Source organism: Prorops nasuta, unplaced genomic scaffold (genome assembly GCF_024137725.1).
Source record: "Prorops nasuta isolate Cenicafe-Biocafe unplaced genomic scaffold, Cenicafe_Pnas_1.2 PNAS00059, whole genome shotgun sequence".
Classification (NCBI taxonomy): Eukaryota; Metazoa; Arthropoda; class Insecta; order Hymenoptera; family Bethylidae; genus Prorops; species Prorops nasuta.
Window position 1 is genome coordinate 58,235 of NW_027116856.1, and position 27,728 is coordinate 85,962.

General features: G+C 44.4%; 1 protein-coding gene across 1 annotated transcript; it reads right to left on the reverse strand.

Moving 5' to 3' along the window:
• Positions 1-848: 848 nt before the first annotated feature.
• Positions 849-27,715, reverse strand: Zasp52 (Z band alternatively spliced PDZ-motif protein 52). Its single transcript, XM_066745106.1, has 15 exons — positions 27,157-27,715; positions 15,693-15,844; positions 15,442-15,616; positions 15,198-15,334; positions 14,994-15,094; positions 13,994-14,228; positions 12,406-12,591; positions 12,215-12,314; positions 11,760-11,923; positions 10,586-10,762; positions 3,968-7,903; positions 3,253-3,439; positions 3,043-3,163; positions 2,822-2,937; positions 849-2,726 (listed from the first exon to the last, which is right to left on the reverse strand). Exons 1-15 carry the CDS (start codon positions 27,259-27,261, stop codon positions 2,649-2,651), a joined length of 5,970 nt encoding a protein of 1,989 aa, XP_066601203.1. The 5' UTR covers positions 27,262-27,715; the 3' UTR covers positions 849-2,648.
• Positions 27,716-27,728: the final 13 nt, after the last annotated feature.

A 27,728-nucleotide genomic window follows, 5' to 3' on the forward strand; every position in this document is an offset into this window, starting at 1 on the left:
GAAGGAAAGACTCGCGAGTCGAGCCGGTCGCCGAAGGTCGTTGCAACCGTTTTTCTCTTCTTCTTTTCACCCCCCCCCCCCCTCCCCACCTTCTCCCCCCGAGGGAGCAAGAGCAAAGCACGCGGTTCTATTCTTGAAACGTAATTATACGAAATCGACTTTTGTCTCCTCCCTGTGTGTATACGGTACAACCAGAGGCCCGAATCCGTAATTGCGTTTGATACGTCATACCTGCTCCGCACGGTACATGCACACCAAAGTACGTATAACATTCGGATGCCGTGCAGGTCCTTCCGGTGAGATGAGCTTTCAGCAGAACGCCAATACCGCAAACTAATTCAGATCCGGTTTCATATATCATTGACTTGGAAAAAAGGATTGGCCGGATTGCTGGTGGGGAAGGTCTCTCTCACACACTGCACACATATATACACGTACACATACTCAGCGCTAACGCTTATTACTCATCGCGTGTCTATCCCTCCAGGCAGCAGGTACGGCAAGGTTATAATAATGACAAATCGATGAAACCCTTCGGGAGTTTTGCACTTCCGTATATATGTACTGGAGATCGCTGTGAAATGCTTTATGACCAATCTCGCTAGGATTCACGCTTGTCAACCCTTAGACCCTTCTTGATATCGACAGCTGTCACTATATATTTTTACATGAATATATGTAAGCGGGATATATTCACGATTATTTACAATCGATTTCATCCGCACGCTTTTTTACCGATTCGACTTTGGTGTGCGAGAAACAATTGTTTAACAAGTTATATATGTTTTTTTTTTTAAAAGGGGACGTGGTTTGAGAAAAAGAAAAGTTTTAGTAAAAGAGAGTCAAGGTGAAATGGACATTTCTTTTATTTATAAGCAACACGTAACACGGATACAGAGGTTCGTGCGATAATAATTATTAGCCAGCGACAGAGCGGCAGGCTTCGATAATATTATTGTCGAATTAAGAATGGAAATGCCTCGATGGACGTTTCGTCATCGAAGATTTCGCCAGGTAGCTCATTCCGCATGGTGCAATATCTGCTCTGTCTCTTGTTAGTATTATTATTTTTACGAGCGCAGCTCACAAAACTTTTCCGTATACCACAATTGCGCAATATTTGTATTTTTGTATCGTGTGTCGAGCTTGCGAACAGTGCCAAAGATTTCCGTTTCTCTTTATCACAACGACACTTTGACACTGGTACACATCGTCGGTGGTCGAATATTTTCGATTAGTAGTGGTGAACGCCACGATAGCCTGATTCCGAGTGGAACCGAAAGTAAAACTTTTCCCCCCAGCGTGTTCTTCGTGACTTTAAAAGGGCACTATTCGAATCAAAGCAACGACGACAATTACGTTCGAGGAATGCAAACATCGATCTGCACAAGTGCTCGCTATGCACGTCACACACAATTAAATTGCTGTCGCATTATACATCGATTACACAAGATTAATTAAAAATATCCAGACATTTGACGAAGCTAATTCTATAAATAAAAGAGATGCTAAGACAGTTTTCAGTTTCTACCATTAAACTTAAGATAATGGATAGATAGATAGATAGATAGATAGATAGAGAGAGAGAGAGAGAGAGAGAGAGAGAGAGAGAGAGAGAGAGAGAGAGAGAGAGAGAGAGAGTTAAGGTAAATCGTACATGTATATTCCTGAAAAAAGTAAAAGGAAAACCGCCTTCGAACGCGTATCATGGAGACAAATAACAGTGTTTATAAATTTCATGACTAGTACACTGCGATTTTTCTCATTCGTTTCAATCGTTACAACGAGTCATGCCTTAATTTACGTGGCAAAAATGACATTTATCAAACGCTTGATTATTTGCTCAAAGTTTCTCTCCCATCTGCGAAATATTCATTTGCAAGAAATATCGATATTACGAGACATCGGTATATAAATTGGTTATGGGTGCTTGCTACTTGACGTACAAGATAGTCTCTTTGATATGCACTAATTGCTTGGTTGACCTTTGCGTGATTTGGCAAAGCGAGCAAGTTGTATTTGTATATGTACTGTCGGCCGCCCATCGCTGCAGATTACGTTGCGGCGATGCTTTTATGAGATACACGAGTTCCGTTTCCCATGATTGGCAATTAATTATCGTTGGCATTTAAGGAAAGAACAAAGGTAAGTACGTCGATTTAATTCGAGATGGCATACCGTAACACGGGGATTAGCGAACTTGTCAACGAATTACAAGTTCAAGTGCTCCTGCTGCAAATTGAATTCCAATGGTTAAAGCTTTTTGACGAGTTAACGATCTTCCTGTCTCGAACGCTTCAATTCAGGTACGCGGAGCAATTGATCCGCTGATACAAAAACACGAACACTCTCTCGTTCATTCACGCTTCGAGCCTCGATCGTGCATTTGATAAATCATTCTTTTCACGAATAAATAAAACTTTGCGAGGAAATATAGATTAAATATTAGATGATTCGTAATGTTATCGATTTAAGTATACGAATCGCAATAGAGTTAGCGTACGTAGTGTAACAGCTTAAATCCGAGAGAATTTTTCATTCCGCACGCTTGTTAAGCCAGGCTGCGATTTTCGCCTCCTGTGAATTTCTTCTATTCCATATTTTTTTGTCCTTTTTATTTATAAGCTATACCTCTAGCTTGTTAGACATTAGCGCGCGTGATTCTTGCAGAAGGGACGCCCGCCTTTCGCGTAGAAGCTTTGACCTTCGAGATTCTTCTTGCACATCTGTCGGGAATGAAAGGAAAATTCGTTAAAAATCAGTGTTTATCCAGGATCTTTTCCGAGGTTTACGCGAGGAAAGTGAGTCTCGTGATTCTTACCGTGCAATTGAAACATTGACTGTGATAGTTGTTGCTGAGGGCCTCTACCCAGCGATCTCCTGCTTCAACTGGGAATCCACAGGCGAAACATTTGGTCGTGAATAATTCGTTCCAATCTGTAAAATATTTATATATATATATATATATATCAATCTCCTTTATGTATAATTTGTTTTCCAGTGCTCGAACGTATCGTATCTCGATGATCGCAATATACACACCAGCTTCGCAGTAAGGCAATCCTTCTTCCAAAAAGAATGGGCTGTTACCGAATAGTTTTCCACAATACGTACAATTGAAGCACTCGGGATGGAAATGCTTGCCAATAGCATTCAAGCAATCCTAAAAAAAAAATGGCGCATGTATACTATCATTTTTAGTATTGAAAAAAATGTCAAAATTTTTTTAACAACGTCTGAAAATAAACTTACACCCTTGATCTTGTTGTTGCACTTGTTGCAAGCAGGTGCAATGAATCGTTCGAAACAGTATTCGCAATAAAGTTGTCCTTTTTCCTCGACAAATCCAATGTCTTGAAGCGCACGACGACACTGATTATTTGTACAGACGAAGTGATCAGGACACCATATTTGTCCCAGAGCTGTTATAAAAGGTCCCCTAAATCACACGCAAAAGGAAGATTTATATTAAAAACATCAGCATTGTCGTTTACGTGCTACGACTGAACAAAAACATTTTTTCAACACACAGTCGCTATTAACGTAAGTCCAATGAGAGAGAACAAGATTAATAGACACTGCTAATACGAACCTTGAGCAATCTTTACCATCCCGACAGCAAACTGGTTTTACGAAGTGACCGTTTGACTTATGGTTAGTATTTCTTCCGTTAGCTGTCAACAACGTGCAATTCAATGTTAATATACGTTACAATAGACAAAATAAATAAATTCGCACAAACGTTAATAATTAGCTGTAAAAATAAAAAAAAAACGATGCAAGAATATTTCTCGTAGTTTGGTACACACGGACGACACATCGACACAGTCCTCTGGGGATGATGAGAGAGTGTACATGTGCAGCATGCTCGATACCATGAGAAAATGATCGTCGCAAGACAAGAGTCACACAACAACAATAAGAGAGCGATAAAACACTAGGATGCTGAAGCAACGTTTCCTAGTACCTGACGTAAGCGTTGCAGTGACCGCAAAGGGGCACGCGAGATCCTGCTCCAACAGCCTGATTGAGGATGCCTCTTCCACGTTTGGGGGCACTGCTGCCAGCGAAGGAACCGCTCTTGGAACCACCAAGGCCACCGACTCCAGAACCTAAATCCGGGTGGGATGACAAATTTGGTGGGTCTACTAAACTCTGGGTCTTATTAGAGGGGCAGTGGTACTGGTCCTGACAGTGATTTTGGGTCTGACATTGATTCTGGGACTGATTGTGACAGTGACTTTGGGTTTGACAGCGAGTCTCGCGACGGTATTCGGTATGACATCGGCGTTGGGTTTCACATTGGCTTTGGTTCTGGACTTTGGTCTGGCTCTGTATCTGAGTCTGAGTCTGGCACTGAGCTTGTGGTTTGTATAGTTGTATCGTCGGTATATTTTGTTTGGCAGTGAGTCTGGCCAACTGTCCGCTGAGATTGGTCTTGGGTCTGGAAACGGGACCGAAATTTGGCTCGCACCGAGGCTTGTCGTCCTCGTACGGAAGGGGAATCTGCGGGAAAGGGATATTGGCTTTCGCAGAAGCTCGACATTGCTCTCTTTTGGGACACTGAGCAGGCTTGGTGCACGGTGCCACGCAAACGCCACCGTTGGGACACGGCGTCACGCAGATTCCTGGATCGGAACAGTTGCGGACGTCGAAATCGCAACCGGCCGATTGGCGTCCGCAGACGCCGGAAGGCTGGCCGCAAGAACCAGCTTGAAGGTCGAAGCAAGGTGAGACGCAAACTCCGGAACGATCCTTGCTGGCGGTCACGCAGATCCCGGAGGTTTTGCAGGATGATCTGGGAGCGTCGCAAGGTACGACGACCACTCCGACCTTGGATCCCTGATCGGAATGAGCCTTGCAAGGTAACACGGTTAATCCGGTCTCGGGACAGGGTGCCGCTTTGTCGTAAGTGACGTGCTTCACTTCGGTGGAGCTACTGTAGGTCGGTCGTGGTTTGTCCGCAGATTTTTTGAACGGACAAACCAAATTCGGTTGGGTCTGGCTAGTTCCACTAATGGCGCAGCTACTCTTCCTCTTGGGCTTATCCTCGACCGGAGGCCATGGTTCCGGTTCCGGTTCCGGTTCCGGCGTCGGAGTTCTCGCTCTCTTATCGCATTTTTCGTACTCCTCGCAAACGTGAAGCTGCCTCTTTATCGTGCAGCTTTCGCTCTTATCTTCGCTGGTCATGCACCTCTTCTCATGATACTGCGAGTGTTGCGCGTCCATAACCTCCTTCTGTCGACCCGAGCACACACCCTCGCTGTACTGAACCGATTTGCTGCCGATGTATTCCGAAGACTTGTGTCCTTCGGACGTGTCCTCTTCTTCCTTGAAGGAAAAGTTCTCTTTTCTACCAGGGAAATGCGTGATCGAGCTGAATTGTGGCGCGCGTTTCACCGGAGGATCGTCCCTGATCCTGGGTGCTTGGGCTCTTACGTAACAGCACGGTGGCTCGGGTGGTCCTGGAGCCGGTGATTTGGTCCTGCAGGGAGTAGGCGTTGGCGTTCTACTGGGAACGTAAGGTTGTGCCTCGACGGGGCCTCTCCTCATGGCTACCAAATTCTGTTGATAAGACGGTATGGCATCGGGCTTCTTCAATCCAGCGATCAAGGACCTTCCACTCGGCGTTTCCGGACGTGGTCTAGCCGGTGTTTCTGGTCGTGATCTGCAGGGGGAGGCTGAACTATCCCTGAAGCGAAAATCTGGAGGAGGGGTGGGTAGTGGGGGTGGTACGGTTATCGCCTTCTTCGTGCAAACTTCTTTATGAAGAGTCTCGGTGTACAAGATATCAGCCGGAGTGCAATAACCTTCGTCCGGCACTTGAATGTTTGGCGTATCGCAGCGGGCGCCGCCATATTGGTCCACACTGGCGGTACCTTGTCCAAGCGGAGTGTAAGAACGTTCCGGGGCTGTGGTCAACGCTGCCTGGAAAGGCGATATGGGACGTGGTTCCAAAGCGGGTAAACCGGGAGGTTTCGGCTTGGTCCTCCTGTCCAAATAAATGGTCTCTTCGGTGTAAACCTCCTTGATCGTGGATTTGGTCAACGGCGCGTGTGGCTGATCCGGCGCTATGGTTAAAGCGTTCACCATTTCGGATTTCCACTCCTTCGGGGAGCCGTTCTTCACCCCTTCCGTCGAAAGGGGCTGTGGTCCCGAGTCAGTTTGTTTAACGAATTGCACGTGTTTCTTGCAAGTCTCCATGCTCTCCTGAGCCGAAGACCCAAATTTGCTCTTGTGCGGCACGTTCTGGTCCCGGATGCTCTTGTGGGCCTCCACCTGATCGCGCAAGCTGCTCCTACGCACTTCATCGTCAACGTCTCTCCTTCTAACTCGCTCGTGCACCAAAACTTCCTCGACCACCTCCTCGTAAGTCTCCTTCACGGTCTTCTTCTTGCCCTCCTCGTTCTCCGTCTCCGTCACTTGTTCCTCCTTCACGTAAGTTCTGCCCAGCGGCTGCTCGCGAATCACCTCTACCTCATCCTCGTTCAAGTCACCGAAGCTAACGTGCTTCTTCGACCTTTCCTCCTCTTCCCGTCTCTTGCGCTCCTCCTCCTCCTCTTCGCGTCGTTTCTTCTCAGCTTCCTCGCGACGCCTCCTCTCCTCCTCCTCCTTCCTCCTCCTCGCTTCCTCTTCCTTCCTCCTCTCAGCCTCCTCCTCCTCCCTTATCCTCTCCTCCTCGTCCCTCTTTGCCTGCTCCACCAATTGCAGAGTATCCACAGCTGACGTCACAGTTTCCGCCGACTCCGTCACAGTCTTCTCCTCGCACACCTCCACCCCCTCCTCTTCCTCCCGGTGTCTCTCCACAGTGGTGGTGCTTCTCTGAAAGATTTCTTCGGTGGTCTGCTCCTCCTCGACGGTCTCCTCCTCCTTGGTCTCCGTAACCGTCCTGCACTCTTCCTGAATCGCAACCGGCGCCGGAGGTGGCGGTCTTTCCGGAAGTAGAGGACTCACGGTCCTCTCGTACACCGTGCTCTTCTTCACGTGGGTACCATTGATATCCTCCTCCGTGGTCTCCGTTACCAGATCATGCTCCCCCTGCATCCCACCTGCGTCCGTGTCATCCTCGGGCATGACGCTCCTCAAGTCAACGGTCTTCGTGTCTACCTGCCTGATGCACTCCTTCTGAGCCGGTGGTTCCGGCTTCGGAGGAGGCGGCGTTGGCAACGGTGGCTTTGGACAAACGCTCTGCTCCCTTCTGCACACCTCGGATCTAAATGCTCGGTGCTCCTCGCGATAAGGCTGACTACCTCGGGATCTTTCGCATATTTGCTCTTTCACCTCGCGAGTTATCTTCTTGCAGACTTTCGGCGGCTCCGGTATGGGATACGTCTGCTCGTACAAATTGGGACTGGCCGATACCGTCGCTGTCCAAGGTCTCGGTATAGGCTGGGCAATCCTGGTCGGGGTCAACGACCTCCTCACGCTATCGGTCGAGCTGGGTCTCGAAATGTTTTCGCTGCGAGACTGTCGGGTGGAGTCGAAGACCTCGACCCTCTTGTACACCGGACCGGGGCAGCTGACGCGATCCATCGTGTCCTCCGAGTGACGAAACTCCTTATAAGAGGATCTATCCTCCCTCTCTATGCTAACGCTTCTTCTTCTTTGCCTGAGGACTCTCTCGCAAGCCTCGATGCTGGCCTTCTTCTCGCGCACCGCCTGTCGGCTTCTGCGATCGAGGACTGGGTTGGGGTCTATGTAGAGGGGACTCGCGGTCGGATAAGTAACGTCCTCTATTTGTTTCGCGGGTGGCCAAGCGAGCCTCTTGTTCTTCACCGTGGAACAATCCTCCCTTATCGACTCTTCCTGTTCAGTCCGCGTCACGTCACAGTCTTCTTCCGGTCCCCCGGTCTCCTCGACCACCTCGTAGTAGTACGACTTTTCGCAACTGTCCTCGCAAGATCTCTCGCAGATCCGATCGCAGGTCCCGTAAAAATCCTCGCAGGATTGTACGAGCGACCTCTCCGTCGACGCGTTTTCGTAGGAATTTGGGTTCTCGCTGGGTGCGTTGTGCGGATTGTAATAAGTGAAGAAAGAATTTTCACAAGTTGTATTGCAGGACTTGAGATAGGATTCTGGGATTCGCGTGGAGCCGCTCTCGCGGTTCAACGGCGGGTGGGATTGTTAGTGGCACAAACAAAAGTCCACACGAGTCACGAGTGAAGCCGAGGATGGCAAAGTTACACAAGAGTTGTCAAACACGTCATGCGTTTTTCGGTTTTACCACGTGGGCGGGGGTTTTGGGTGCGTTAGAGAGAACAAACAAAGAAAAAAAAACAGAGAAATCTGCGGTAAGTAAGAAGCATGTTAAATGATACGCGTTTGTGGACAGGTCATCTATCCGTTGGCCAATAGCGTAAATAGTTTCTTCATTTGTTTTCGACCTTTCATTTCCACTATACATATATAGCTTTTCTTTCGTATTATCCAATCTTTATTCCGATAGGTCGGATGTTAGAACAGTCCACAAACGCGTGACGGGGCGCTAAATAAAAATAAACGCAACTTAAAAATCACCGGTGATTATTCGCAATGCTAGAACAATCTTTGAGCAAAATTCTGTGTAAATTAGAAACGGATAAGCCGATTTTATTAAGAAAAAATCCAGGAACGTCAAAATACCATTTGTTAACGCTGCAATCTCGGTTATAGGTTTTGGCTTTGCTAGTAAAAGATTGCACGCGCGAAGCGTCTAAAAAATTCAACTTTAAATGTTGTGAGTGAATGATGCGAGAGTTCCAAGGAAAGAAAAATAGAAAAAGAAAATCTGACGCGTATTTTGAGCGAAGAATTTGCTCTATATTGTTTTTTTTGTTCTCTTTATACAATCGTATTTATTTTTCAATAATCTCCATGTACTGTGATGATTCCTAACTATATATATGTATATATAAGTGCGTAAGATATCATCGAGGAACATTTTTCATTAAATTAAAATCACCTTCTTACGATTGTCACGATAGTGGGCTTAAATAGGAGCACGGTGGTTCGACTAAATTTCAAATTAACGACAGTAATATGAGCAAAAAATATAGATTTTAATAAATATATAGAGAGAAAGAGAGAGAGAGAGAGAGAGAGAGAGAGCAAGGGGTCAAAGGGTCAAAGTTTGATCTAACGATTAGCATGGAGGTAAAACTGGCATCGCGGACATTCGTAAGCAACGGTGAAGTGTGACATTCATATTCGAATAATCGAGCAATTAAGGTATTCGGTTGGCAGCACAAAGATGACGAAGAAGAAGACGACGACGACGACGACGACGACGACGACGATGAGGACGACGAAGAGGATGATGACGACGACGACGACGACGGCGCTGCCGAGAGCTGCCGACTCATGCGAATGTGAGGGAGAAGGGTCTGGGTTTCGGGTTGAAAGATGGACCGGCTGAAAAAAAGATAAGAAAAGAAGAATTACGTTAAGGAAAAGGGGCGAAGCATGGGTTTATGCGTTAGTTAGCTGATCGTAGGATGATTGATCAGTTTCTTTCCTATTATTGTGAAAATGATATCTATACTGGCACGCCAACCCCCTCCTCTCTGTCAAATCGATAATCCTGCGAAATTAAGTATACAGTGTGCGTGGAAAGAGTACAAAGCTTCATAATTCGTCCGACGAGAAATCGTCATGAGTGTGCAAGTATATAGCAATGATTATTTTTACCAGTGATGGATCGAACGTCTCTTCTCCGATCCAATTGTCTATATATAAGGTTAGCCAATTTGGTATGTCGGTCTGTCGGTCGGCTCGAAGCTCCAATTCAGGAACTTTCGTGTGCGAGCGTATAAACATATGATATGAAAAAGAATTATTAGTGCGGGAGTTTTGTGAGCGATTTTGCAGGCGCAGCTCTCGCAGGTGACATCGTCGCAAGGAAAAACACGCGTTGAAAAACTCGTGGATGATTTTCCCGCGGCGAGATCCGGCAGTCTATTATAAGGATATGCCGTGATAGTGCGCCATCAGGTTGATTTTCACGGGACTGGAGCGCGACGGGGGCGGATCGATGAGGAACGCGGTCGCGCGAGATGATGATGAGTATATGCATGAGAATGAGAGGGTGAAATCGGAACGGTGAGAGAAAAAAATATGAGAGAGAGAGAGAGAGAGAGAGAGAGATAGCGTTTAAGCCAAAGAAAAGAGGGCGAATTAGCCAATGCACGAAATTCGGTCAGTCGCCGGCTCTAATCTATCATCGTACCTCTGAAGGGCGAGCTTTGCGGCTTTGGCAGGCTCGAGTATAGTCCTATTTGCAACAATCGAAGACAAAGTTAGGCCAAGGACACAGGCGAACTTGTCGTTATCGGCGCTGCCACCGCAAAATTGTCCCTCGAATTTATACGTTTCCAAGAATCTATACTTTTTTCGTAATGTTGTAGGTGTTGATAGATGTAGTTGCAAATTTTCTTCGCGATGAATTTATATATACAAATGCCTCGAGCATTCGATCCATTTCGAGGAACATTTTTGCGGTATTGTGCCTGGATAATAATCTCGCGTTATAAGTTTATGTATATGCGAGACCCTTTCGAGTTTCGAGATATATAGTATAGTTATGGTTTTTAACGAATTACGAGGGAACTTACCAGTCACAGTTTGGCTCTGAAGGCGTGGTAAGGCGTTGCTTCCCGAATTGGAAATTGGCGATGGGGAGAGGTGATTCGAGCCGATGCTGGATCCACCGAAAGGCTTCGGTCCAATCAGGCTGTTGGTCGTTGGAGCCTGTGAAAATGCAACGAAAGGACAAAAGTTTACTTGTCTCATTCCCACGCTTCACATGTGTAACGATTTTTAAACTTTCACTCGCGTTGGTCTAACATTCACTAATCGTAACTGTATATATACTGTAGCATTATAATACCTAAAACACGAGGGATTTTCATAGGATTAAACTTTCACTTTCCATGGAGTCGAAATTAGAAACAGGCTCCAAATTTTACAGGTGATTGTACAGGAAATTTAGAAAATCATTAAGAGGATTTGTAATTTCTCGTAGCTGGTGCAATAGACTGGACTGACATAGGTATATATATGTATATATACTTGGAATTATAATTAAGGTAATTTGAGGAGGATGAAGAGTATCTGGGCATGGTGCAAGTAGGGCAGAGAGGAGAACTTTCACGAAACGCAGAGAATCGTATACGTGCATGCATGGATAGGTTTACGAGGGCCGGTATATTATATATACGTATATACGAATTGTTGAACGTACCAAGAGTGCTATTTCGGATATTATAAAGCCAGATTGCAACGAGTCGTTCGAGTACTTTATCCAGACTGATCGAAAATCGAGTGGATATCGACGGGCGAGCTGCCAAAGTTCGCGCTGAGCTGCATAAAACCACTCAACTTGTCACGTGGTATATACGTATAATTAAAAGGATCGAGAATTGTACGCGCGCTCCTCATTATGCCAGGCCGATGATTAATCAGTCACGCGATGAAAATACTCGAAGATGCTGGGTGGTCGACCCAGAGCCTCATCGTTAAAGGATTTCATTAATCCCAAGGATAAAACAACGTACGATCTCTCGATGACTGATTAATATCACGATGATTAATGCCTCTTCCGCTTTCATCCTCCCGATGACTAATTATTTATTTCTAACGAGCTTTTGCAAAGATTTTCTATACGTCTCGATCTATGTTATATATTTATGAAGGTATCGAGTATCACAGGGATTTTCGTTATATTTTTGGATATATCGAAGGATACGAAGGAACGAGTGGGAGATTACGTGCTATGAGAAAGCGCATTGCCAACCTCGGTGCCACCTGTCTGGATGGTGAGGGTACTGGTGAACGTTTTTGATTCCCCATTGCAATCGCCGTTCTTCATGCAGCCATTCGTATACTGGCAATTCGTTGCTCGCCAAGGCTGGTGGTATCCGTGATCGGGACTCGTGCGATTGCACGCCTGGAAAAGCGATTAGTTGCCAAGCAGGAGCCACGCGTTGTTAAATTATAACTAAATTTCTCTCTTTTCATCCTTCTTTCTTATTTTTTTTATATTAACACTGAACATTCGACATTGAACGATGATAACTTTCTATATACTCATTCGTTGTACTCAATTTGAGAAATTGGCGAATGGAGGGAAAAGTGCAGACAGCACGAGAGTGAAAGAGAGAGAGAAAGTAAATTTAATATTTCACACATTAATTATTGACATGCTTGATAAATTTAAAGAGCAGAGGAATATTCTTACCGAAAAGGGCTGAGGTGACGAGCCATGATTGCTAAGGGGTGGCGACAACGGTGCGTGAGCTAATGCCGCAGAAATGGTACCAGCAGGTGCTTTACCACCTCTGAAAAATTATTTTATTCTGTTATTTATCATTTTTTGTTTCTCCTTAATTTAATTTAATTAGGGGGGGGGGGGAATTTGCTATAACTTACGGTGGTACGGTTATCGGGGTAAGACCTGCAGGTGCAGTTTGCCTTGCCACCATCTTTGCATGAATATCGCAGTACAATTTATTGTTGATATTATAGTAGCCGACATTTTTCAAAGATGTGCCACAAGTCGCACATTTGAAGCATTCAACGTGCAAGTTCTTCTCCTTGATTCTCACGAACACACCCCTGATAACACAAATTCCACATTAGTCGCATAAAATATTTATCTTATGAAGATGCGTGCAGAAAAGTTTTAGCCAATGAGGTGAGTTGAATGAAAAAACTTTATTCTTATAAGGCAATAAGGATACCATCTTTATCTCGATTTTATCGCGTATTTCTTGAACATTTTGTATAAGTGCGAATTGGAGCTCGACACCCCGACGAGCAAGAGAGACCAGAAGTTGGCAGTATAACTAACCTCTATTATTTATTTTTTTCTTTTCATCTCAACACGATTAAGAGCCAAGGAGATATTCATCGCTTAAACGTGGCAAGAATCATTAGGTATCTGTACCATTAATTTTACACTTAATATGAATCATAATGTATACCAAAATATACATAATTGATCGTCTCTTTTCTTCGTTAAAAAGATTAATCGAAGAATCGGGGATAAATTCAACGCAGGAATCGTTAGCTAAATATACTACTTAGAGAGAAAACAACATTAAAAAAACAACAAGCTATACAAAAAACATTGTTTCTACGAGAAGCAATCAGGTATGAGAAAAACAATTACCATTTAACGTTAAGTCATTCAGTAAGATTTAATGTATATAGGCATTCAATTAATGTTGGTTGATTAAATCGAAGGGCTATTTAAAGGAAGAGAAAAAAGAGAAAAAAAAGCAAGATTTGCTATTCCTCGAAATATACAAAAACTACACATCCAAAAGAGATACACAACATCAAAAGCTTATTGTTTCGATATTATTACCAAATATCTATCTACTGAAAATGCATTTGACAGTCTGGGAAAGATGAAGAGTGAGAAAGAATAGAGAGATATAAAAGAGAGAACAGAAGAAAAGAAGAGAAAAGATGAGTGATGACACAATAAGGCTTTCACTCGAACACTAATTCAAATAGACGATTAAAAACGATTGGTGCAAGATGGTCGACAATCATTTCTCGTCCAGAGAAGGAGATGATGTCGACGAGAAAGGTGCAATAAAGAATAGTGATGGTCATACTGCGAAAACTGAAAGTGTGCTTTTACTATTGTTAAAAACTTCATTTTTACAGTAAAATACAAACAAACAAAAAAAAAATAAAAATTAAACAAAAAGAATATGAAACGCACACTTTTTGTTTTCCAGACGTAGAACCGGAAGAAGAGGCGGCGATCTGAAAGCCTCCGGCTGACAGACTCGGAGAGATTTTTTAAGCAACGTGAAAAGTTATGAGAAACAAGATAGGAGAACAGTGGCTCTTCGGACATTCCCATTTTTTAATATTTTTTCGAGGATCAAATTAATGGAAATAAATGGGTAACGTTGAGCAGCTGGCTTCGATCTTGCGGTACCACGAAAGAACTACTACGGGAACCACGACGTGCAGGGAGTGAAAGATCCTGAATAGTTACACGATGATTTGGTCGCAGTTGGTACAAATGACGAGGGGGGTTGGCGATGCTTTGGAGGAGGGTTCCTGACGAGTATCCTGCACCGGCCGTGTCGGCGTGATAGAACCATCGTGGTAACCGCCGTAACCACTACCACCAGTCAAGGCGTGATACATGGGAGTCGGTGACCTTGGAGAAGTTGCCCTCCCGCCAACCGCGTGGCTCACATAGGAGTAAAATTCTGTCCTCGATGGGACTATCACATAAAACACCAAAGTCCAACAATAACTATCCCACTCTTCGACCAATCATATTTCACCATCAAACATTCCACGCATACCACACCGACCCAGCTCAGCTTACAATTCGATTGGCTAAATTTTGTAAGGAAATTGCATATTTTACGTTAATCACAAATTGATCTCGTATAGAAATATTGAAAAGAATCCCTATTGCATCAGACTTGGGTCCGAGTATCGTGAATTTTGAGAATGCAGCAAGTTTATTTCGCTGGTTTCCTGCCTTTTCGTCCGGTGTCGCTGCTCCGTGAGGAAAAAACCCACGCGTTCCTGCATGAGAAGAAACGGAAAGAAGCTTTTATTACGAACATCCACTTACACGATGAGCCTCTCGCACTCGGCACAAATATTTTGTCCTGGAGGAAGACTAGTCTGTGGCGTGGACGACGGCTGCGGCTTTGTTTCCGGTGCGGAGACCGATCTCAATCCAGTTAAGGCTGGTGACGATGGCGTCACTACCCCACTCTGCACAGGTGCCTCAGCTATTTCGCAAACAAATTATCGTACCGACATGCAAAGTTACTTCGGCCCGGATGGCCAGTTTTCCCAATCATTGGAGAACCGAGTCAAGTCATCGACATCTCAACTAAACTCGGTATCCGAAATAGAATAATCCATGAGATTCCTCGAGAAAGTCGAGTGAATCGGTTCTCCAATTTAACTAATCGCGATCAAACTATTATATATATATGTTTGAAATTGCACAAATCACTCATACTAACCAGGTTCGGGTGTCTTTGGCTCCTTGTCCGCTTCTTGGACCATTTTAAAAACTTCGCTGTTCTCCGCATTGTAGTTCTTCTCGTTCTTCTTGAAGTTGACTCTGCACGAGTGGGAAATATCGACCATAATTTTTCGACAGTTTTTGAGATAAGAAATCTATAGACGCATATTATGTATATATATATATATATATATAACATTACCCCAATACACCGCCGGCTAGTACTTCGGCCTGAGCGGAGAGAGTCTCAGCAATGGTTTCTTCGCTGTAGATTCCGACCGGGCTGTTGTATTGTTTGTTTACGATAGATTTGATGGGTCCTTCTCCAGTGCCATTCAGCTGAAAGTGGATATGATCTTTGAGCACTTGGGTATAAAATGTATATTCTCGCTTGAGAATTGTTTTCGGAGAATGACGTAAGATATCGAAACGTTGTTGTTACTCACGTATGGTTTCGGACTGAAATTGTGGCCGCTACCAATGAGAGGGCTTTCCGGTTTAGTCTTGGCCAGGGAGGTCTTTGTAACTGGAGAAATGTTGGAGAGCGAGGCGGTCGGTGTTGGAGACGGAAGGGTCGGCGTCACTGGTGACACGCTAGGCCTCCACGTAGCGCAGCCACCCCTGAAGAGAAAGCACCATTTTCCAATGGATCCTTCGTTAATTGGACCAAAAATAACGAACAACCACGTGGTCTTACCTCTGAACCACTATCTCAAAATTGTTGCCTGCTCTAACGATCACATCCTGAGCATCCTTGTGCCTGAGATTGAACATCTCTGTATTGTTGACCTTGATGACAGCGTCCCCCGCTCTGAGACCTGCGGCTTCGGCGGGTGATCCACCGTTTACCTGGAAAGAAAGATTTCGATGAGAGTTTTCTGGCCCACACACACGAACGGTACCAAGAAATTCTGTTCGCTCGATGCGACTCTTCGTCTATTTTTATCAGCAATTTCCGCTCCCGTGGGGGTTCCAATTCTTTGGAACATGTACATACCATGGAATTTATATAGACACGCGTCGATATAGCTGAGAAGTTTCAATAAAACGTCTTTCTATTCACGAGTATTTTTAAACGATGAAACGCCCACGGAATCTCAGCTGATCGACTGTTCGATTAACATGAATTTTTTCGCTATATCGTGCAGCTAAAGGCGTAAGTGTAAGTGTCGGGTGATCCTTGACTAAATTCGACGAGAAAGGGAGAAGGTGTCCGAGGAGAATCGATGAGAGCGAAGATTTACGCGAAGATATAGGAGAGTGAATCTGGTATATGAGTGAATGGTTCAAGGAATCGTTGGAATAAAACTACGTCCGTCAGCTGTCCTCGATTCGTTTGACGTTCTGGCAGAGCATCGGAAATAATTAATGGGTCTCGACCCAATCGACGGCGATCGGAGCTGCTTCAGGGTGGGGATGAGGAGCTTCTCCTCTCTATAAATACGAGAGTAATTTATCGTCGTTATTTTTATTGCCAGTAACCCGCGCGCGTAGAGAATAACACACTCGTGTCCTCCCGTATGTAAAGTTCTATCCTGAACGAATGAGATTTTTTTCTTCGCTTTTGTCCTTCGTTGCGATCCAAGGGGCTGGGGGAAAATGGGTCGGACGAGGAAAAGATTCTCGGGACTAAATTGGCCGAATGACACCTTGATCAATGTAGCTCGACCAGATTCACCGAGCCATTAACAAACGGATGGATGTCAAAGAATCGTTAAGGCAGTCTATAAAAAAAACATTCCTCCAATTATCATCGGATTTTTCCCTCGAGATTTCTCCTTTATAAATCTGCTGGTCGAGGTTGTTCCGGAAATTAACGATTTTTTTATTACTGCCAACACCTGGCACCGGGACCAAACGAAAGATATCGTTATATATTTATATCGGATTTCTTTTTCAGCAGAATTTGGCAAGGTCGATGAAAGCGTTGTAACAGCTCGATTTTCGAGGGACGACTGTCCTATAGTGGGACTTTATTTTTTCGCGTGTGTATATATAATTATAAATATATAAACAATAACGTTATTTTCGGACGAATTAATATGCATTTTTGAAATTCTCCAATTCCAACAGTTTGACTCACGCATGCACCACAAGCACGAAATCGGGGCAGAGGGTGAGTTGTTGTTTGGTTTGCGCATGTTGCTCCGCAAATAGAAACGCTATATTGCGTCATCGTCGTTACCGTAATACTTAGTTTTGTAAGTCCGAGAGCGCTTTGATTCCACTTTATTTCCCTTTTTCATTGTACTTCGTCTTATGGACTGAATAATCTCGAGGATTAATTTTCCTTCGACCTTATTTATGAGTCAACGAGCATAAAGCTTTTTGCAAGCATATCTTTAGAATTTTCATCGAGACAGTTTTAACAAACATTGTAAAATTATCGACGCGAATTCGAGATCCACGAGTCGAGCAGGTAAATACCGAAAAAGAATAAAGAACCTGATGGAAGAGTGGTCTTTGTGCCAGATCCACAGTTAACATTGTTACATTTTTACAAAACACTTTTTCTACAAACATGATGATCCAAGTACTGTTCAAAGTTTGCACGACAATATTGCCCGAGCATGAATTATTTATCGAACGATCCGTCTCTCGGAGAACTTTATCCTCTAGACGACGGATATAGAACTTTTTCAAAGATCGTGGAATAGAAAGCAGCGTGGATAGAGGAGATAGATTTGTGTACACGAGTGAATGTAAACATTGCGCAGTTAGCACATTAGCTGACCAGTTTGAAATCGGATATTCGAAAATACGCGCTTAATAAATTGCGCACCGGTGGATTACGGGGAAGGGGGTGGTGGGAGTCGCAAGGTTCGCGAGGCTGATGGTCGGAAGAGGATTTTCCGTGGCGATACGTGTGTCGTGCATGTGCACGGCACCTCGGAGAGTTCTCGCTGGTTCTCCCGAGTACGACACGGGGGTCCCTAAGTTCGCCAACGACGTAGGACGACACGTAAGTCAGGGTTAAGTCTGGTGGGCACCGTGAAAGCCTGTCTCTAAAAATATTCGTGTACCACTCTAAAAATAACACCCCCACACACGCTCATCCTCGGTATACGAGCACACGGAGCGTGAACGAATCCCGAGGAGCGAGAAGAGACGCGACGCATCAAGGTGCACGAGGTGCACACTTACCGTTCGTGCTATTATAGCCTGACGCTTGCTTATTCGTCGTGGCACCGTTACCCACCCCCCCCCCCCCTCCTTTCACCTTTTACTTTCTCACAGTGTAACGAATTACTCTGGAAACACCCGTTCTCGCGCACAAAACATCTCGTTCGTCCATCGAGATCCGAAGAAAAATAATCTAGCCATGTTCCAGGCATGTTTGAAGAATATTGAAAAATGTTCGTTAAATAATTAGGCTATTTTTCAAGAATCTCAAGGTTTTTCTACGAAGAGCTGCAGGAATTATAGCGAGAGAGGCGTACGTGGCATAGTAAAAGTTTTTGTGGATAGAAATGCAGATGGCGATCGAATAAGTAAATGGCAAGCTCGTGTGAGTGTGCAGCTGTGGTCGAATGCAGTCAAATCGAGAGGCTGAATGCACCAAGGTGTACGAGGTACGCATTCCAATGGGCGGGTTATCAGAGACGGATCCATCCCACCTTCCATGCTGGAATGCATCTCTTTCTTTCTTTTTTCTCCCTACCGGAGGACTTAAGGCCTGTTCATAGGTGCAATACTCTCAAAAACGACTAATGTATTTGCACCGATATAATCTTTCGCTCCTTCCGCTTTCAAGCTTAAAAAATATCGTAAAAAGAAAATATTGAGAACCACGAAGAAACGATTATTGCTAAAAATGCACGTTCGAAGTTTCACGAGTTTTTTTTTTGCACTTTCGAGTGTACGCACGGCTCGGCTCGTGATCGGAAAGAATAGAGAATGACGTCAGTTAGAAATTATCGAAGTACACTCGAAGGGAAGCGGGCCTTATCTTCTCAAACAAACTGCGCACCGCCAGCCGATGCTAGATATAATAATATACAGAGTCGTGCGCGCGCGTGTGCGAGTGTGTTGCTCTACACAGAGGCAGCAGCGCTGCCTGTAAAACGCAGCATCGTTTGGCTAAACTACACCAAATATCGATGATGTGGCGCATTGAGAATTTACTCGAGACTCTTCTCTTCGTTCCATATCGCGCGTCAATAATTTTCAACGCTTGTCAAAATCAGAGCATAATTCGCTGGCTGTGGATAAAGGGAATTCGTGTCGAGGCACGACTCGCCTTGTAGCATCCACTCTGGATGATTCACGAATGTGCTGATAAGAAATTCTAAGCTCGAGCTATTAAAAAAAAATAGACTCTAAAAGCTGTGCCTCCATCGATGACTTAATTCGAGTTTCCAATGTGATATAACGTCGACTAAAAAGCAACAAAAACGCTTCTACCATTTATTACGCTGTATATAGGTACTATACATATATTTATAAAAAAGAAAAACAGTGGACGATCGCTGACTAATACTTTGAATCGCCAACAAGTTTTATCCTTGCAAATCCGTCCATCGGTGGATGTTATTCTATCTACGAGCTAATCTTGGAATATCCTCTACGAACGAAACACAAGAATCCCTCTCTGTGTTTTGTTTACGTTCTGTATCGCGAAAAATGCTTTAAATTAGAGCTGTTTCCAAGTATCGCGTTACACTCGAAATCAAAAAGCCATTTACTTGGATAAACAACGGAGCAAAGCTCGGGGCCTCTTGGAACATTTCCCACAATTGCCTCGATCGCCTCTCGCTTCTCCTCTCATCGACAATTGCGACACAGTTTCGAGTCTTACCTCATCCTACCCAAACACTTCTAGGAACGAAAGGAACACACGACGGTTCGTTTATCGTGACTCGATCGTTCGCTTTGGAAAGAATGGAAGCTTGGGTCGATCGATGACTATAATGATTAGAATGACAGCTGGAGTGCTGCTAGTGCATACGCGCGATAAGCCAATTGTTTTTCCCGCCGAGTCGCAGCGCGAATTACGAATCGGGATAGTTCGAGATTTATGCGATAGTGAGAGCTATATATTATTTAACTGGTTGTTGCTTTTTACAGGCGTATGATCGAAGGGGAAAATCTCGAGCACGTGGATGGGAATGACGAAAGCTCGCTCGAAGGGACTGAGTGCAGCGGAAGTTACAAGGACTTTGATGAAGGAGGGGGGCTGTAGCCACAGCGGAAGAAAAATCGTCGGTGGCTCGAGACGCGAGCGAGTCGTTATGAGAAATAAAAGCGGTATTTTTATATCCACGGGAGCTGTAAGCTCACAGTGGCGACCGTCCGCCAGCGGGACTTTGGTCTCTATTAATATCCACAGGCCGGGCTTCCTCTCGAGCCACCATCGCCGCCTGTTACTGCCTTCCTGCCTCTGCCTGTCTTCCTCGGTTCCTCCGTACGCGTTTACTGGACTGCAGAAACGATCGCGCGTTCACAAAAAATTCCAGAAAAAAAAAACCTTTGGAATATCAAAGTCATTGTACGATACTTTGATGAATTTTTAGTGGGGGAAATGAATACGAAAGGAATAAAGGTTTTTCCTTCGGATATTTATGGGATTTTCGAGTTTTTAATGTTGGATGTTAAATGTGGATTTATATATATATGCTTTATTGGGAGAGGAAGGAAACCTTTATATGCCATTCGGTCTGGTTTTCTTTTAACGATCGGAGAGGAAAATGGGTTAAAGAGCGAGATTATTGCGTATGTTTATATATATATATATATACTGTAAACGTGCACACTGTGGTGGTATAAAAGGGCTCGTAAGAACGGACGTTGCTTCGGTGGAATCCGGGCACCAAATTTGATGTTCCCTGGCGAAAATGCTGACGGGAACGCGCGCGGCCTTGACGGGTCAGCGCGTGCGAATTTCCAGAAAGTTTCGCACCGCAAAATGAGTCACAGGTAATTGCACCGTCGGAATCTCATGATTACCAGTGGTCGCGCGCACTCCGACACGGGACAATTTTACCAGCTTGTGTCTTTTTGCCGAGTGCTCTTCGTCCCTTGTACAAAAGATGCTCGCTTATCGATGGCCTTGAAAGAATTGCAAAAACTGAATTCCAGCGCGGACTTTCCAGTACTGCGCAGCTGTGTTTCTCGACACACGCGGTTGCGTATACGTATACGAGGTAGTATGAATTTTCTTTGGGTTTCGTCAACGGAGCAAAGGGAATAAGCTGTAGGAAAATCATACACCTTCGGATTGATGAAAAATGTAGTTAAAAATCTTAGGACACTTCGTGGCGCAGTGAATGAATTTTCTTTGTCTTTGGTTGGACGATAAGCAAAGGGAATAAACTGGAGGAAAATCATATACCTTGGGATTGATGAAAATTGATCCTTGACCGAATGAGAAATGTAGTTCAAAATCTTAGCACACTCCGTGGCGCAGGGATATGTATGCTAGAGAGGCTCGTGCCAAGATTCGGCACGATTCGTTAAATCGTCCATGCTTTTTGCTCGTGTGCTTTACGGATGCATTACGTTTCTCGTTGACTTTCATGTTTCAACGTTAAAATAACCATTCTTGAACAATGTAAGGCTGCAGCAGCTGGTTAATGACGATAAGTTTACGATTATATCAGTGGTGGATCAATTAACTGGCTGAAAATCTTATTCCCTCGCACTATAAATCTTGCCACACTTTCTCTCTCTTTCTCCCTTTACCCTTACTGCTGTACCTATTTTATGACGCAACTGCTGAAGGGTTTCAGCTGTCAGCAAAGTAAAATCGTAATATTCAAAATGGCTGGTAAGGCTCGATTCTTACGCTTCTATTTTCCTAACTTCCTATTTTCGCTCAGCTATATGCTCTACACCACTGATTATATTATATATAGCACTCTGTCATTGCTACTCGCAAGATCTATCTATTACTATACACATAATTTATAACGCTAACTCGAATGTCTGCGATCGATATCAATTTTTCATCTGGTATAATCCTATACGAAATGTAACGCGGATCGGTCGAAGGTTTCCACGACTAATTTTAGGATCGATGTAACATTAAGATTGAAATCCCTGTATATATATATATATATATATATATATTTACGATAAAAGCGAGTGTTACTGCATATTTATATATATACCATGAAGAAAATAGAATGACTTTGAACGAAGGAAAATAAAATTCGTGTTTTTATCAGTTTCATGCACTATGGGTTATTACAGGATCGTTAAATGCCAGCTGAACATTGCAATCAGAATACATAAATACTATTTTATTGCTTTATATAAATTACAACTTTCTTAGAATTCGATTGTATCATCCGTTCCAACAGTCGAGTATATTTATTGGCCAAACTATATCCGAAGAAAATCATGTAACTAAAGCTGTACGTAAACTTTATATTGCAAAGTATGAACCATAATAAAGTAGCTAAGAAAATTTGCTGAGATCCAGCAAGTGATTTTCGAAGAAGCCTTTTCGTGTCTTTCGTTTTCGACTATTCGTGCAAATTATGACACACCAGTTGTTCCTTGACAGCTCGCCATCCTGTCAAGTTTCGAATTTAAGATTTACCATCCCAGTCTAAGCATTTAACTTGTTAATAAATATTACGAATATATATTTAGACCAAACCTTATTTATCGCATTTAACAACTTTTAACAAAATTGAATCGAGAATACTATAAGAGGCATAACGAAGCACTCGTAACAATTAAAAGTTTACTCTCGAAAGTTGAAAAAAACATGCGTATACATAAAAGATATAAACACTGGAGGAATTTAAAAAATAAAGAGTCGAAGAGAAGAACGAAGACGATGCGAATTGCGTTTTTAAATTAATTCGAAGAAATGATTTGGTTTGTAATTTTTGAGAAAATAATCATCGATTCCTCTGCTGATGCATGCTACGGACATCCTGCATGGATATGAAAAATTCTCGGAAAGACAAAGACGAGATCCTGAAGCGCGCGACGAATGCAGATTCTTCAAGTACCGTTATAATAATCAGCCCTAAGGGAAACTTTGGTAAACGAAAAAGTCATTTTCTCAGGGTTGTTTGCTTGGCGAGGATAACGTCAGCATATCGTGTACGACACCCACGCGTTTTGGCAACTTCTCGGTTGTTGCCACATTCGTGTATTAACCTTTATCGGAAGGAAGTCGTTGCCGAAGATTCCTCGCGTTATTTTTACGCACCATTCGACAACCTGTTAGCGTCAATCACTTGTTTTTCTTCCCGCATCAGACATTATTCTCGGGGATTCTCCTTCCCGCTTGAAAAAAAATCACGTAACCCGTTCACCGAGCTTACGTAATAACTAAAATAACCACGAATTACACACTTTTGCATCTCCTTCATTTTCGAGTAGATACGAACGATGAAACGGCCTTGTTCGAGCTTTAAATATGGTGTATTTTCGACCAAAGGCTTTTGCTTAAACGCCCACGCGTATATAACGAGCTCGTTAATATATATATTAGCAAATCTGCTCTCTCTCTCTCTCTCTCTCTCTCTCTCTCTCTCTCTCTCTCTCTCTCTCTCTCTCTCTCTCTCTCTCTCTCATCAGCAAACGAAAGCAATTTTAACCACCGCAACAATGAAGATTACGAGTACTATAAACCCGGATATTTTTTAGTTTATACTTTAGTTTAGTCCCGTGTATCATAAACCGTATACGATAACACTATACGCCTACAAAACTAATCTATATAGTGCATGAATCATCGCAGCCAAGTTCGAGGCGTGAAATTTCGTGGCACGCGACGAGTGGTAAAATTACAAAATTTTTCTCGAAGACCGCAAAGTTTGGAGGAAACTTTGATCGTGCTTGTTATTGCGAGCTGCGGGTAAAAAGCTGGCGGTACAAAGTCTTATCTTTCGCGACTGTGGAGGATGAGGTTACTCGGAATTTGTGTCGAGTCCTTCCTTGACACGATAACCGCGTACGTTGCACGGGCGTGTGTGTATATAGCGTTCTAAACAACGAAATGTATCGCATAACGCTGCGTCGTTGTACTTGGATGCATCTCGCGTGGGTAAGAGGCCTTGCTTCAGGGTATCCGAAAGACTTCGATTCCTCTTACCCCGAAGAAGCAAGTCGGTGCACGATTGCACAGCGACGACACTCGTTCCGACCATTGCAGCTCCGCCCAATTTCCACCCAACCATTCCCATCGCGCGAAATAACACGAGGAGAACCGAAACTTCCACCCGATCGTTCCAGCCTGTTTATATTTATTATCATTCATTGGCAAGGTCGCCACTTTTTGGCAGATGACGATATTCTAGAAAGCTGGCAGCCACCGGCACACCGTGCATTCTTTCGCGATGAAAAACAATGATTTTGCAAGGTTGACGTTAAAGAGGTTAGGTCGCGCTCGGTGATAGGAGTAGGTTCTACGCGAACCGCGTCGAGGTTCGCGAGGCTTCCGGGCAGCGAGCGTGGTCCGAGCGGATCTTGCAGCGATCGGCGTACGAGCGGCCGAAAAAAGAATTAAGCCAGTTGCGAACGGCTCGCCTCGTATTTTTGTCGTTAGGACGCTGCACCCCCGAAATACTTTATTTTCGCAGTGACCGAACCGATCGGGGAACGCACGAGAATCAAAGAGAGAGAGAGAGAGAGAGAGAGAGAGAAAGACTTCGGCAAAGCCGTCGACGCGAGCATCGTCGTCGTCATCATCATCATCGTCGTCGTCTTTACCGTCGTCGTCGTCGTTGTGGTCTTCGTGGACGTCGCGCGAGCGGGGCTCGACCCGGCTTGCGAGTTTCGCAAAGGCACCTTCTAGAAATAGAACGCCCAAATAATTTGCCTCGGATTACCAGCAGCGACGCGCCGCTGCCTGTGCCTTTCCCGTGTCTCTTTCCTTCGCTTTCCTCCTCCAACCACCGCCCCCCTCCCCCGTCAACGAAAAAATCACCAACCATCTCTTTCCCTCCACCTCCACATTTTTTATAAATCCTATACCACTGTTTCATGAATTCTTCAGGATCCATTCTAGTCTATTTGTGGCACCCACCGAGCGAAATATATATATATATATATATATATATCAATTCTAAGTTGTGTTTCCGTTCCACCAAGACACTTTCGACCAATAACTCTGCCGAAATGCCATGCACGCGTGGATTTGGCAAATCTATATACATGTATATATATATAAAAAGCCTTGCTCCGGGCTTAATTTATCAAAGTATTTTTCGCGTTATTTTAAATTCGTAAATTTAGCATGAGATCGTTCCCGTTGCAAATGGGGTACTTTGGTATCGGACTCCTGAGTACACGGATAAAGTGCAGATACGACGTATGTATACCGAGATCATGATGGTAAATTTTATACAATCGAATAATTGCCAGTATTACCGATCAAATCGATCGTGAATGGATATATATATAGTAAGTCTGGAAGAATCCAATGGAAAAAACGATCAGAGTTCATTGGTGCAGCGCAGCTTTCGTATTGCAGGAATTTCACGCGCTATATAAAAGCGTTAATTATTGAAACGAGGGGTATTTCGCTGCAGCCCATAGAATTTAGCAAAACGATCATAATTTCCAGTGGATATACGCTTTTAACGTGCGGGAGTCATATTTCTCTTCTTTCGTAGAAATTCGAGGGCGGGCTCGCTCCGTATTTGTGTCGTCATAAAATAAGCGGAGCGCACGAGGCTTACGAGGAAGGCCAAGTTCAAAATGTCAATTGCAATATCTTCCAATCGCGCAACGAAATTTCCTCGCCTTCGGTTTCTTCCAAAATGTTTCCGTACGGATAAACGTATACACTCGTGTGCAATAATGTATTATATCTTGGCAACTCCCCCCCCCTAACCACACAAATTTAACAAATATTCCAGGAAAAATTTAAACTCCCTCAATTTCCATCCTCCTGATGGGAAAACACGAAATCCCCGTAATTGCAAAAAAATTAATCAATAAATAAATGGACAGAGTTTGCCGTGCAGGTTTTTCCGTTAATTAGCGCAAGGTTAACCCGCTTGCCGAACGCTCTCGCAGGTTTATTGGCTATTCTCGCGCGATAAATCGCGATGGCGAGGGAAAGAGAGAAATCGAAGCGAGAATTATCCGTGAAACGCGGTGTTCGGAAGCTTCTCGTGTTACATTGCGCTTCATCGCCAAAACACGACGGCGACGAGTCGCGCGTTTCGCACGTAGTTGGCAACGATTTCTGCCGATGCGCGTGAAATAATTTGGCGTTTGCTACCGGCTTACGTAACCTATGCTCCGTCGAAAGACCATACCGCAGCGAGGCCCAATCTCGATAATCCGTCGCCACCGAAAATATTCCAACATTTTCGCGCCTTTTCCCGCAACACCCTGAAGAGCCAATGACGCGAGTCGAGAGGAGTGAATCACGAGTCCCGGAAGAACATTTCGTATTAATAAGGGAGAGTCGCGTATGAGTCAGCTTTTTCGCCTCTCCCGTTCGAAGAAATCCAATCCAGTCCCGTAAGAGAATTCGTCGTACGAGATTTCCGATCCGAGCGTGGTGATGGGTGAAAGGACGCTGTGTGGTGTTCTCCAACGATGACGAACAAATCCGATCACTGACGTCTTCTCTCGAAAATTCAACACGTTTTCTTATACTATAGATCTTGAAGAGCGTGGTTTCGATATCGTTGGACCACTGTGTCACGGAGTTTCTGTAACGTTGAAGAGAGTGAAAGCTCGAAGGAATTCCGTATCGCTGGACAAATTCCAACAAACTCCATGGACGTTTGTCCACATTGGATAAAGTCGTAGAGGAAGCACGTGGTGAAGAGCGTTACATTACGTGCGGAACGGTATACACTATAAAGAGAGAGAGAGAGAGAGAGAGAGAGAGAGAGGCACGGTGATATTTCTCACGTGACAATTGGTACGTGTCGTTGACGCGGCATTTATAAGCTCGTGCAGCTACGATCTCAAAGTCCCGGAGTAAGGCCTGCGAAAATTTGCATCGAAATGCGCGATAAAGCAAACCTGCGCGTTTTTACAATGGCGTTAAGCGCGAGGAGCATCGCGATATTTCACCAAGGACGACCACAACGTTCGAAATTCCAAAGACCCTGGCCTGTGCTTAATCAGGCTGATTAAACCAGGCGTTATCGCGGTGCGTTTAGCTTTGGAAACTCGAGACGATTTTCTGTTATTATACACACACACACCTATCTATATACCGATCGTGAACTGACCTTTTGAACGACGAGCGGCGATCCGAAATCCTTGCCACCTTGGAGGCGGAATCCCCACGGGGAACCGTCGAAACGGGACAGCTTGACGCTGATCAGCTGTGCCATATCACTGAACGTCCGAGTAACTCGGTAATAATAATAATAATCTTGTTCTTTTCCTAGCGAACTTGTACAGCACCAAGGGTAGTCTCGGTAGAAACCTTGCGTATTTTGTTGCGGCGTGATAACGTTGGTGTGCTATCAAAGTGAGAGGTTGAGTGTACTGTTGAATGTAAATAGAGAGAGAGAGAGAGAGAGAGAGAGAGAGAGAGAGAGAGACGTTTAGGCTGACAATCAGCTACGCTCCTGAAGAACGCGCGCACCGGAGTAAAACTGGCCGACGACGGAACGGAACGGAGAGCGGACGGTCACTCGGGACTCGGGCAGCGGTGCGGTGCGTTGCGTTCCATGCGGCTCGCTGGGAACGGGAAGGAGGAGCAACAGGGAGGGGGCCGCGAACTTCGCTTCTTCGGACTCACGCTCGGGCCTCGGCTCAGACTCAAACCTCCGAACCGAACTAGCGAGCAGGCGCC